Source organism: Lynx rufus, unplaced genomic scaffold (assembly GCF_022079265.1).
Source record: "Lynx rufus isolate CCGP_SWC_20201006 ecotype Redwood Valley unplaced genomic scaffold, mLynRuf1.p SCAF_16, whole genome shotgun sequence".
In the NCBI taxonomy this organism is placed as follows: Eukaryota; Metazoa; Chordata; class Mammalia; order Carnivora; family Felidae; genus Lynx; species Lynx rufus.
The window spans coordinates 29,169,333-29,183,414 of record NW_025814830.1 but is presented as its reverse complement, the minus strand read 5'-3'; the positions used below and the strand labels follow the sequence as shown (position 1 = coordinate 29,183,414).

General features: G+C 44.5%; 1 protein-coding gene across 1 annotated transcript in view; it reads left to right on the top strand.

Annotated features, from left to right (window-relative positions):
• CES5A (carboxylesterase 5A) overlaps nucleotides 1-1,780 on the top strand; it is a 29,373-nt gene extending 27,593 nt beyond the window's left edge. The window contains exons 12-13 of the mRNA XM_047079214.1: nucleotides 1,169-1,241; nucleotides 1,332-1,780. Of these exons, the coding sequence (XP_046935170.1) occupies nucleotides 1,169-1,241; nucleotides 1,332-1,470 (212 nt within the window). The 3' untranslated portion in view covers nucleotides 1,471-1,780. The remainder of the gene's footprint in view (nucleotides 1-1,168; nucleotides 1,242-1,331) is intronic.
• The last annotated feature ends 12,302 nt before the right edge of the window (nucleotides 1,781-14,082 follow it).

Sequence of the window (14,082 nt, the reverse complement as noted above, 5' to 3'; positions counted from 1 at the left end):
TGGTACATAACATATATAAAGAACGCCCAAAATCAATGGGAAAATAACAACCCAGTCAAACACTGGGCAATATATAAATAGTTTATGGAAGAAGAAACATGTGACTTTTAAGCATGAAAATCCACTGGACCTCACCCATATCAAGAGGAATGAACATTAACCTTGACTGAGGAATTCTCTCTCAACTATCAAGGTTGGGGAGAGCAATACATTTTACATAATATATTTCAGCAGGTGTGGGGAGACCGACAACCTCATATATTAATGGAAAATTTAAAATGCAGATAGTCTTTACCCTAGCAGTTCAACTTCTAGAATTTTTTGCACAATTATATACAGGCGAAGGTTTAGGCACACACTGAAGCATTGCTTCCACCAGCAAAAGATTGGAAACGATGCTAAGATCCACCAAGAGAATATTGGATGCCTGAATTGTATATTCATAGATAAGTGAATATATACATACTTACGTGGTATACATTTATAGAACAATAAATGGCAATGAATGGAAGGTTTATAGACAACAGTGTGGGCCTATCTCCTGGATACAGTTTTAGTACAAAGAGAAAGACGCAGGATATATGTTCGTATTATACCGAGTATGTAAAAAGGCATCTGCCAGAAACCCTTGCACGAGGCTAGCCTGCCTTCGGAGGACACTCAAGAAGCCGGTAGCTATGGTTGCCTCTGAGGCTGGTAACTAACTGGGTGTCTGGAGGGAAGAGACAGGAGGGAAACTTACTTTCGTTAGATACCCTGCCTGCATTTTGGATTTGTCCTTTGAGCAAGTATTACTTTCTCAAATAGAGAAATGCCATAATTAATTAATTGTTTGAGGGGGAGTGGTAGAAGGAGAGAGAGAGAGGTGGCCTCTGACCCGAGGAAACCTGCAGCCTCATGGGAATTTCTGGAAGAGCACTGGTTAGACAGGGAAGCTGTGTGATCCACCTCCTCCATTTGGAAGCCAGGATCCCTCGGGCGAACCCTGGCGGCTCTAGGCCTCAGTATGTGCAGACACAAAATGAGCCCAACAATTGAGGATTGAGCGGTGGGCCAGTGAGAGGATCCCGGTGGGAAGGGAGGTGTGAACGAGATTCAGCAGGCCCGAAGCACCTTGGGCTTCTGGCAAATCCGTGTGAGAGCCGGATTTTGTGATTGTCTCCTTCAGAAGGAGCCACCGAGGAGGAGAAATTGCTGAGCAGGAAGATGATGAGGTACTGGGCCAACTTTGCTCGGACCGGGTAAGTGAGCACTGCCTTGGTGCGGGCTTTCCCCACAGCCGGGTGTCTGGGGGGTAGCAATCTCACCCCCACCTCTGCCCTCACTTCCAGGGACCCTAACGGGGAAGGTGTGCCTCTGTGGCCAGCCTACACCCAGAGCGAGCAGTACCTGAAGCTGGATCTGAATGTGAGCGTGGGACAGAAACTGAGGGAGCAAGGGGTGGAGTTTTGGACGAATACCATCCCCTGATACCCTCCAGTTCCACAGCCCTCCCCAGTCCTCCTTCTCCCTTACTCTCCCTTTCTCTGCTCCCGCCTGGCTTCTTCTCTTCTGCTCCATGGGAAGTTCTCTCTGTGTGATTTGGTTTTCCTTCTTCCACAATTTCACCCGCGATCCTTAGCTCCGTTTCTGTGTTTAGCTACTTCGTGGAATCAGCTGCTTTCACCGATGTTTTATGGTCTTGAGGGTGATTCTTAGGGGAATTCTTTTAAACATCAAACAATGCTACCGGCCTTGGAAGGCTACCAGATTTCTTCAATAAATCACTGTGATGGCTGGCATATTACTTGGTATCATAATGACCTTGTTAGTCAGATGAAACACAATCAGAATGTAAAATATGTACAAGGAACAGAATTTAATTCTGTGTTCAGAACATTCTCACAACCCCCAGCATTCAAGATGATGTGGACTTCCTATGAGAGAAGGTGTCTGTGTGTGTTAAGTGAAATGTGAGTGCTTCAGCTCCGATCCAGGCGAGTCTCAGCCACAAGCCAAACATGGATGTCCTGAACACCAATGGCCTGAACCGGATCTTTCCTCCAGCTCAGGAGATATGTGGGGGAGGGGTGGGGGAGGCCAGAGAGCCTCCTTCTCAGAAATGGAAACCAGACATCCTCCAAGGTCAGGGGCCCAGAAGTCAGACGCCAGGCAGTAAGGTCAGGTCAGGGAGATACTGAGGAGAAAAGATGTTTGATGGGGCTGAGACTAATCCATCCTTCCATAAACCTATAATGGGTGCCTGAGGTGTACCAGACATATCCCCACTGGAGCTACAGTGGTAAGCAAGACACATTCGCCACCAGTGGTAAGAAAACAAACAGTAAGCAAACATTCACGCAGGCGAATATCTGATGATAGAAATTTGATAAGTTCACCTAGGGAGAGTAAGGTGTTTTATTAAAGTGTAACGGGGGACCTAATTTAGATGGAAGTCTTAGGAGGTTCCCTCTGGAGAAATAATATTTATCTTAAGAAAGGGTGAATTAGAGTTAGCCAGTTGATAGGTAGGGATGCACTTGTACCCTTGATATCCATATAATTCATATTAAAACCACATAATCCCTATTCTATTCATGTCATTTACCAGGGTAGTTAGTTTTTCCTTGTGATTGCTCCAAGAGTACGTATGTGCATAGAATAGGAGGGTTCCCGAAATGTCAGTAATGTAGAGTTCCTCCGGGTCAGAGATCTCCTAATCCTAGCCTGAGTTTGGCCCCAAGAAATGCTTTGTTTAGCCCACACATGTCAAAAACATTTTGGAATTAATTTCCAGTTAATATGAAGTTAGGGGAATTTCACTTTGGAAGCCATGTGTCCAGCTTCTCCAGAGTAGAAGAAGAAGGTAAAAAAAAAAAAGGAGGTGGAGGTGGAAGAGGAGGAGCAAGAAGAAGAAATCTGGCATCAGCGGAGCTGAATTCCCACCTGGTAACCAGGGTTTCTGACAGCCCACACATCACCTTTGAGCCAATTAGAAGGCACTCTTTCTTCAAAACCCTCCACAGACAGACTTCCTCCAGGAAATCATCATTGATAAATAACTACGTCTATGATGTGAAAAATATCTCCTCTGAAGTAGTGCCCCTGTGCAGTGCACAACCTGCACAACTGTTCTCAATGATCCTGATAGAATAAATCTTCAGAACTGAGTAGAGTCTACCCCTTTACAAAGGCGTGAGCTCTCAACTTTCTACAGTCCTCACCATTCCCCTTTGTCTTATGCCTGGCCCATTTCACTCATTGATATTACCTGGTCCCAGAAGGTGTTTAAGCCTGGGCCCCTGGCCTCTCATTTTACAGAAATCTATGGAGAAGTAAAGGAATTCATCCAAGATCATTCAGTGAATTAGCAGCAAGTAAAAACCAGGCCTTGAGTCTCTTGTCTTTCCAGATCAGGACACTCTGCCATGCTGCCTGCCTCCCTTAGCATATGGTTCAAATCTGTTGGATTGTTTCTGGCCTAGGTGGTTGTGGAAGGGGTAGATCAACAATCCTTGGGGCATTTTATGGTTCTAGGAAGAGGAACCAAGCCACACACAAGCAAGCTGGAAATTCAATTGCCTGTGCAGCTGCAGAAGGCTAATTTCTACATTGATATTTGGCTTAACTAACAGCTAGAAAACACCACTCAACTCATTTTTTAAAATACTATCATATTAAATGACATTACACTTATTTATATACTGCACACAGTCCCAGTATCCTCAAATATGATTCTAATTTTGGTAGGTGTCTTGCAAGAGGGAGCATATTTCCAACTCATCCAGATACAGGGCCCTCTTTCCTCCTTATTCCTGTCCACATGTGATCAGATGTTGTATTGAGTTAAAGTTGAAATATGAGTGTCAGTTGGCATCCTGCTTTTTTCATTTAATTCAGGATTTTCTATCAGAAGTGTAAGTAGAATAATCACCCAGGGAGCTCTTCCAAAATTCCAGTGCCCAACCTACTCCCCAGTCCAACCAAACCAGAAACCTGTATTTTCATTTGTTGGGCATTTGACGCACACCCCTGGTTAAGAGCTGCTGAGTACTCACAGTGTGGTGGATGAATTCCAGGTTGCTAGAAGATCTTCAAAAACTCAGCTTACATATCTGCCTGATGTGGCTACATCACAATCTCTAGCTGTTAGTCTGCTCCTGGACATTTATGGATATAATTTGATAAGGAACTTTGGGAAGGAGTGCTTTTCCTTTTTTTTTTTTTAATTTATTTTGAGAGAGAGAGAGAGAGAGAGAGAGAGAGAGAGCAAGCAGGGGAGGGGCACAGAGAGAGGAAGACAGAAATCCAAGCAGGCTCCACACTGTCAGCTCAGAACCCCATGTGGGGCTCGAATCCATGAACCGTAAGGTCATGACCTGGGCCTAAATCAAGAGTCAGATGCTTAACTGACCAAGCCACCCAGGCACCCCCGAGTACTTTTGCTTTTTAAAGTTATGTCTGGCATCTGGATTTGCAGCAGATGGACCCGGGAAAAGGCCCTGCCCTTTTTCAATTGCTCTTATGGTCTACAAATGCACTTCCCCCAAAGGGTCCTTTCATTTCCTCCTCATCAACAGCACAGATACATGTATTTTGCAATCACCTCTGCTTTTCCATCAACATAAAAACAGAAAATTTAATTACTTATTGTAAATTAAACAACTTACTTTTTTACAGAAAATATATACTTTTTTTGAACAATCTTGGATCTGAATCACTAAATCAAATCAAATCAAATCGAACAAAACTCTGGAGACAAACCAAATATTTGCCTGTGAATTTCCTAATGTGCAGCAGAGGGCAGCATTATAAAAAGGGAAAAAAGTGCTTTCCTCCTCTGAGGCTCCTGGGGTGCTAGTGAGGTGATATTGCAGAACTTGGAAGAAAAAGAAAACCAAACGAAATAGTTAAGTTATAAACCAATACCATTTATCATTGTCCCTTTCCTCTGTAACACTTGGAAAGGGGAAAATTCCAACCCATTGCCTCAAAAGTCTAATTTCAATGACTGTACTCACAGGGAGAGCAGAGATTGGGGCCAGCAGGGTTTCTTCTTTCCTAAGTTTTATACTTTCCCATCAAGACCCCAGGAGCCTGCCTTAGATGGGCAGAAAGGTGTCCCTTTCCTGGTGTCTCCCCGTCCCTGCTCCTCTTCCCTCAAAGACCCTTTAGATTCCAGACCTTTCTGCCCAACCCCAAGGCCCAACTCTCAGCCCTGTGGCCCTGGCTACAGGTCACAAACAGGCAGAGGTAGGAGGGGGGGTGTGTTCTCATATCATGTATGACATTTATCCACATAGCATATGGTTATAGTTTTTTGTCACTGCTGTAGAGTCGCTATTTGTGTGAATATGCCATAATTTACCCATTCTGCTAGTGATGGACATTTGGATAACTCCTAGTTTCAGGTTATTATGAAAAGAGTTGCCATGAATACTTCAGGACACGCATTTTAGTAACTACACCCATGCATTGCCCTTGGATATTTACCTAATAATGGCTTTGCTGGCTCACCAGGGTTGCATATGTCAACTTTAGTAGATACTCCTGTCATAAACCCTAAGTCTAACATTCTCTTTAGGACATCAAAGAGCAGGACGTGGGATGAAAAGTGAGAGATGGCTAATATCCAGGAAAAGACAAGAGCCCTGAATAAGGGTCCTTGCCCCATATTTATTAAGATTAGAAGGCTTACAAATGTGATGGGCGTGCACAAAGAGACAAAGAAACTGGGAACATTAACTTGGGGACGTGAGGGAAAAGGGGGGTTTTGAAGATATACGGTGTTTGGGGCTTGGGTCCATATAAAACAAAATCTTGGTGCCAGGCAGATGAGCAGATGGTTGTTAATGGCAGACAGGAGTCGCCATGTCTGTTTATCTTAGCTAGCCTAGGGGATAAGACAGATAGGGCAAATTATCTCAGGGTTAACAAGGCACCTTTTCTTATGTGAACCATCTCCACTCTAGGCTGCTTCCCCTGCAGTGCAGCGGTCCATAGTCCAATTCACCTGTTTACTTAACTTTGCCCTTTCCTCCTGTGAAAGCAGCTTTTTCTGTTATAGTACTAAATTGGGGGGCATTTTTGCCCTGCATGCCTAATTTTGTTTACCTCATATACCTTTGTATTGGGAGCCTTTGCTCCCGTTCCTATTTTGGGGCCTTTGCCCCTCCCTCTCTATTCTGGGAGCTTTGCACCCCTCTCTATTCTGGGGTGCCTTTGCACCTCCCTATTTTGGGGGTGCCAATCTTGTTTATCCAAACTTGGGTGTGAGCATTCTATGGCTTTGTATTTCTTTATGCCTTGTTAACCCATTGGTGTAAGCCCGGGAGATTCCTAAACTTATTCCCCACAACTCCAAAAAGCTTTCCAGAGTGGGTGCGCCCTCATACCAGCAGAGTAAGAAATTTCTAGCTGCTCCATATTGTCAATACTTGGTATTTTCTCAAGGATTCTTTCACTTTTATTCTTATTCATTACTGTATTTCCTTGTTTAGCTTTGCTGTAATGCAACAATTGATTTACAAAATTGCATTCCTGAAAATAAGTTACTCAATGGGAAAAGTGGACCACTGATGGTCAGTTAGTAATATAAAGGCAAGGACAACTTTGTCCACCACCATGGCCACTAGTTAGGTGACCAGGCATTGACTTCATCAAGGGTCGTTTTTACTGCAGCCATTACCTTGAAACCTCAGGGAATGTCTTTTGACACTCAGATCTCTGGATGGAAACCACACTATGTTGATGTTGCCAAGGCTCTTTTGATGCTGTCTTGTAAGCAAGTGATTGGATTCCCCAGATTCAACCCATTCTGGAACTGGCAGAGGCAGAGCACAGTAGGAACTTTGGTCTGGAGGTGGATCTCAGAGGGGACAGCCGCACCTCCATGTGCGTGGGAGGGGGGGGGTGTATCTGCATTCCCGCTCTCACAGATACACAGTAGCTCTAAATCCAGAGGGTTTATCTACTGCTACATTTTAAATGTGTTTGTCCAGCTGGGGGGAGGGTTCCTCCTCATGTATCGGTTTTCCCTTTCTCTTCTCTAAAAGCAGTCATCACTCCTCTGTCTACCTTCCTACTTCTAAAATGCTGACTGATGTCATTGTCTCTCCTCTTCCATTCTGTTTGTACACATGCTTGTGGACGTTATTTTTTGACCTTTTAGAAGAATGTGGGGAGGGAGTGGAAATAAATGCAGCCACTGATCCTTCTTTAATAGGAAGTGGCAAAATGCTTTAAAAAATTTTTTTAAATGTTTTTATTTATTTTTGAGAGACAGAGAGACAGACAGAACATGAGTGGGAAAGAGGCAGAGAGAGAGGAGACACAGAATCTGAAGCAGGCTCCAGGCTCTGAGCTGTCAGCACAGATCCTGACATGGTACTTGAACCTAGAACCATGAGATCGTGACCTGAGCTGAAGTCGGATGCTTAACAGACTGAGCCACCCAGGCACCCTGGCAAGATGCTTTTTTATTAAACAATTAAAAATAGATATGTTTCTACATTTTTGACAGCCACACAGCATCCCATAATAGGAATACTTGATAAATTATTTAACCACTCACTATAATTGGTCATTCAAGTTATTTCACAGGTTTTACTACTGTTAGTATTACAGAGGTGAACAATTTGATGCATTCTCCTTTGGGCTCATTCATAATTATTCCTTGTTAGAGAATAACAAGAACGTGGAGATGCCCCTTTGAAGTGTTTGGATGGATTTTTCCAAATTGCCCCGAATAAAGCTTGTACTAGTTTATCACTCAGAACAATGGTTCCTGTTTTTCCACACTTTTGTCAGTATTTGGCACAAGCACTAACATAGTAGTGGTAGAAATCCTTGCCAGTTTGATAGTGGCAATTTGAGTGTCTGCTTTTAATTTGCATGTCTTTTTTTAAGTTTATTTCTTTATTTGGAGCAAGACAGATACAGTGCAAGTGGGGGAGGAGCAGAGAGAGAAGGATAGAGAGAATCCCAAGCAGGCTTCGTGTTGCCAGTGCAGAGCCCGACAGGGGTCTTGAACTCATGAAACTGCGAGATCATGACCTGAGCTGAAACCGAGAGCTGGACACTCAACCGACTGAGCCACCCAGGTGCCAATTTTCATGTCTTGATGTTCGTGTTTATTGGTATGTTGAAATGACATTTTATAGGTGTATAGCTTCAAAGTCCCTTGGAATGTAGGTGATAGGATGAAGGGGGTTGACTCACTCATCCTTCCCTCCACCACAACCTTATGTTCACACCTGATGTGCTCCTGACCTGCTTCCATACAAAAACAAGTAGGCACAGAGCAGACGATGATTTGGGAATGGGGTTACATCTCCCCACCCCTAGCTGCCAACCAGCCCATTGGGCATTCTAAAGATTTCATGGCCCCCTGGACCTTCTGAAGTGAGTGCTGAAGGCCAGCCTTGGTAGATTCTGAGATTTGGGCAAACCATTGTGCAGCCCAGCATTTTGAAGAAGCTTATGTCACTCTTCTTGCTGAGGCCTGTGGGAGCCCAAAGGCCAAACTTTCTCATGCATGCAGAGAACTTAGCCTTCTCTGGAGAGCAGAACTCGCCTCCAGCCCCTCCAGTGAATATTTAGGAGGAACCCTCTTGACCTCTCCAGTGGTTTGCCTGCTTCTGCCAGATTCTACTTTCAGAAACACCTTTTTTTTTCTTGTCACTCCCAGAATTAAAGACTTTTGGTGGCTTCCTGTTGTTCAAGGTGAAATCCAGTTCTCCTTAGCTTGCCATTCAAGCCTTCTGACCTCCATTCACCCTTCTGGCCCAAATGTTCTCCTCAAGAGGCCCCCAAATCTACCTTGCACCAGTGACCACGTGCTCTCTTCTCTGATACAACAAATCCTGTTCACCTCTCAATGCCCTCTACAATCAGAAAATCGTGGATGGCTTGGGCATTAATATATATAAACTCTAACAGAGCTCAGAGTAAGAAAACACACAAAACCCTTCTCTCATTCAAGGTCACTGTATCACCCAGATGTCTATTAATACAATCTATAATAATTTGAGTTTGCTCAAATAATTTCCAGAAGAACTTAATTCAATCTTAACTTTCTGGGGCCTCAATTTTTATGTCTTTCTGATTCACCCTTTTTCCTTTTTTACTCTTAGAAGGCTGAAGGAAGCCTTTATAGCATAGCCCTAGCAAGCAAGGACTAGGTTTGCAATCTTTTATTTAGAATTTGAATAAAAGAAATACACAAGCTCCTTGTTTACCAAAGTATAGTACACTTATTCCTGGAGTTATGCAAGATTACTTCAGATGGTGCACAAACAAACTTCAAAGCATTATCAAAATTCTTTTAATGTTTATTCATTTTTGAGAGACAGAGAGACAGAGTGCAAGTGGGGGTTGGGCAGAGAGAGAGGGAGACACAGAATCTGAAGCAGGTTGCAGGCTGTGAGCTGTCAGCACAGAGACCAACGTGGGGCTTGAACTCACAAACCGTGAGCTCATGACCTGAACTGAATTTGGACGCTTAACCGACTGAGCCACCCAGGCATCCCCAAAGCATTATATAATGGTTATGTATCTATTTTGCTATATATTAGAAAAAAGCTCTAATATCAAATCTGTGATTTAATGGATATTAGTATCTGTGGCAGGAACTACCATTAAAATCTGTCTGACCTTCTTTGGCACACAACCAGACCATGTTTCCTAGACTTCCTTGCAATTAGTTTGGCTGTATGGCTAAATTATTTCCAGTGGGATGTGAGTGACAGTGAGGTATGCCACATTCAGGCCTGGCCCACCCACCCTGTTCACTCCTCTGTGCTTGCCGTCATTCCAGCTGCCTAGAATTGGCACCCGTAACAACATTAGAAACTATGAATTAAAGGTGGTAAAGCTGCCATGTTCTAGGTCAGGAGTTAGCAAGCTGCCCATGGGCCAAATCTAGCTGGCCACCTGTTTTTTTCAATAAGGTTTTATTAAAACCCAACCATGCCCATTTGCCTAGGTATTATCTATGGCTGCTTTGGCTACAATGGCAGATTGGACAGTTGCCACAGAGACCGACCACATGACCCTCAACGACAAAAGTATTTACTATCTGGCCCTTTACAGAGAAACTTTGCCGACCCCCCTGGTTAGATCACTGGAGGGCAGCCACCTTGTTGACCTAAACAGCACCACATTTCTTCACATAAACATGAAATAAGCCACTGAAATTCTAGGACGATCTGCTACCATAGTTTACCCTGCTCTCAGTATATTCTTACTCACAACTGCCCAGCTAGGCAGTCCCATGAGATTGCCTGATGGAGACAGCATGAATGTCAGTTGCTTGTGCCTTGTGGGATGACCATTTATGTCCGTGGTGAGTGAAGCACTCCCCTCCAGACCACACCCCCAGGCCAAAACTTCCCACAGGTGCTCTGCCTCAGTCTACCCTAGGACATGGCTCATATTTCTTCTGGTGTTTGTTCTAGTAGGTGCTCTCCATATGTCTGTTGAGTAATTTGATGGAGAGAATGAGGGGGGGATAATTTGGAGGCCTCAGAGTTGTCTTCCCTCCTAAGACCTGCCTAAATGCTTGAGAGTTAAGGCCAGTTTCTAGGACTTTACTTTTTAGACCATCTCGCTCCACAAGAGAAACCTTAGGGAGTTTCCCACAGGAAAAGCAATAATCCCAGTCAAGTGCCAATGAAACAAGAAGAACTGTATTATTTACAGAGCTAATGTAGTGCAAGGAGAGCGTAAACATTAAGCAAAATTGAGTTCTGGCATGAGGCTTTGTGAACTCCAGCCTCACTTGTGCAGAATCATCGTGAGCCAGAAATGGGCTGGCAGACTGCAGCCAGACATGACAAGGTCTGGGAATGGCTTTCTCTGTTTGTAGAATTGGCCAGTGTCACAAGCAGGCATGTGATTAAGTGGGACTGGGAGAATAATTCATCCCCACCTTTTGTATTTTGCTAAGACAGCATCCTAGAATTTTTTTATGCTAAAAACCAGGGCTGTGTTCCAGGCTGCAAAGACCAGCTGGCCAGGTCAAAAGGCATAATGACTATGCCTTAACTGGTTGTGTGTGTGTGTGTGTGTGTGTGTGTGTGTGTGTGTGTGTGTTCTGCTGATTAGAAAGAGGCTTATTGTCTGCTTAGGAAGACAACCCAGATTGTCCCATGTGGATAGAGATGGGGTCCTCTTTCTTAGGGTGGTCTTTAGGACTCAGGTTTCTTTCCTGGATGAAAGGGAGGAACCCCAGCCCAGGTCAGTCTTCAGAGAAGCAATCACCTCTGGGGACTGACTCTATTGCTGTCACAATGTTCTCACCCCTATCACAGAGCTCCCCACACTGTCCTGCCACGGTGACTAGAATGAGTGAAAATTAACATCCTTTTTTGAATTTGAGTCTCCTGAAACTTCATTTCAGCTATAACCTGTGGCCTTGGCCAAGAACCCATGAGCTTCCCTGAATGTCATGTGCTTTATGGCTGCTGGTTGCCCAATGTTCTCAGATGTCAATACTGGTCTGGCCTGGACAAGGGCAGCCTTGCCAGATGACACCACAAAATAGTGTCAGCGTAGAGAAGGCACGGCTGCCTGTTCAAGGCACCAGCCGGAAGACAACTGTCCTCCACATCTGTTTCCTGTCCATTGACATCTCATGTCTCCAGTTCAATGCAGGGGGATCAGGGCATGCAATTTCTGGCTGGACAGCGACTTCTCAACAGCAAGTCAGAGCCAGCAGCAAATGCCTCTGCTGCCGGGCTACCTGTCCCAAGAGCCTGTTTCCACCTGTTTCAACTGCCATCCCTCCAGGCAGCCTAAGGGCCCAGGAGGTGCCAGTAGGGCATCATGGGTGCTTTGAAGGGTGGAGGTAGAGACGGTTCCAGGAGAGAGAAGCTACCAGAGCTCACCCACAGGCGAGTCAAGCATGTGCTTAGGGCATCAACACAGTCTGTCAACAAGGTTTTGACACCACAGCAGAATGGTTAAGAATAGGGGCTGTAACAGGGGCGCCTGGGTGACTCAGTCCGCTGGGCATCCGACTTCAGCTCAGGTCATGATCTCATGGTTCGTGGGGTCGAGCCCCGCGTAGGGTTCTGTGCTGACAGCTCAGAGCCTGGAGCCTGCTTCCGATTCTGTGTCTCCCTCTCTCTATGCCCTCCCCAACTCGTGCTCTGTCTCTCTCTGTCTCAAGAATAAATAAATGTTTTAAAAAAATTAAAAAAAATGAATATGGGCTGTAACATTATGCAGCTTTTGTTCAGCCCTCAGCTCTTCCTGTACTTGATGTTCCTTGCCCTGCTGAGCCCCGGGATATCATAGAATCAATTCACGGGGTTAATTTTGAGAACTAAGTGAGGCACAGAATACAAAACGCTCAGCACCTCGTTTGCCACACAGAGAGCTCTCAATAAATCTCTGTCGAATGAAGTCCTGAAAGAATAGAAGTGGAAAATATGAAGTAAAAACACGATACTGCAGCCAGGAAAATGGCTGTGGTAATACAAATTAGATGTATAACCTTCCAGAACTTTTCCCATGCAAAGATCTGTTTTTACTAAAATGGGATGTTAGTATGGAAATAGAATTCATAGACCATACAATTCACCTTTTCCAAAGTGTGCAGTTCAGTGTTCTTTTAGTATATTCACACAGTTGTGTAACGACCCCCACCGCCCCCCCCATCTAAACCCAGAACATTTCGTCACTCCACAAAAAAGCCTCCTACCCATTCTGAGTCAGTCCTTATGCCCTCCCTCCTCTGCCCCTAGCACCCTCTAATCTACTTTTTGTCTCAATGGATTTACTTATTCTGGACTTTTCCTATAAATAGAATTCTATAATATGTGGCCTACTGCTGTCCAGTTCTTATTGTCAGGCAAGAATCGTGGTTCCTTTCTTTTCATGGCTGAATAATATTCCATTGTATGGAGAGATCAGACTTGGTTTATCCATTCATCAGTTGAATGGTCACTTGGGTTGTTCCCACTTTGGGGTATTACAAATAATGCTTTTCTTTGTATCTCATTTTGTATGGATATGTTTTCAATGATCTTGGGTATACCTAGGAGTGGAATCGCTGGGGGTATGGTAACTCTACGTTCGATTTCTGAGGAACTACTCAGTTATATCCTAAAGCAGCCGCAGCTATTTCATAACCTGATTTTGCCCCTTTTGTAATAGATCAAGGCTGTCTGTCCTTGCCAATAAAAGGGGTGTGCCTCACTAGTTTGAGTGAATGCATGCATAATATTTCCTTAGCCAGCTGTACCAGACTGTATTTAACGAATTCCCTTTTGTTGAACATTTAATAATCTTGTGAAAGAGGCATTGAGCATCTAACTTGTGTCCCCAGCAGATACATGACACCTTCCCAGGTATATTCAGGGCACTTTGTATCCCCCTGTTGTAGTGCTTTCACAATGTGCAGTAATCCACTCTCCCCGACACCACGGAGTCTTATCTACTCCATGGTGAGGTCCTTGAGAAGGAACATCCCTTGAATTCATCTCTGTATCCATATCACCTGGCATAGCACCAGGCTTTTGGTAAATGGAGAATAAATGAATAGATGGAATAATGACTAAATGGAAGGAAGGATGAATGCATGATTAGAGCCAGGGACTAGGGAGAGAAAGAGTTCACTTGTGGTAAGAGCTGTCTGCCCAAAGATCCCCACCTGGAGATGTAGTGAGTTCCCTGACCCTGGAGGTATGTGATAGGAAGCTGAGTCACTTGGAGAGAATATCATAAAGTTAATTTAGACATCAGAAGGGAAACCGGATGAATTTAAGGTGCTTCCAAACTTGACAGCATAGAACTCCATAGAAAAGAAAACCAGGCAGCTAAGAGATTTGTCGCGAGTTCCTTAGCTGAGCGGCTGTGAGGCTGGCAGTTGCTCTAGAAGTTTTCAAGTTTGTTCTGAGAACTTTGGACTAAAGCCTCTCCCTCTCTAAAGGCATCCAACTGTTCATGCCTGCTTGTGAAACCCAGAGTACACTGAGGTTAGAGTCCTGCAAGGCAGAAACCCTTATATAACAGGCTGCTGGACGAGTCCGTGGCTATCTGTAATCGGAGAGGCAGTCCTGGCAGTTTGGACGAAGAGGGTAAACTGAGCGGGTGTGG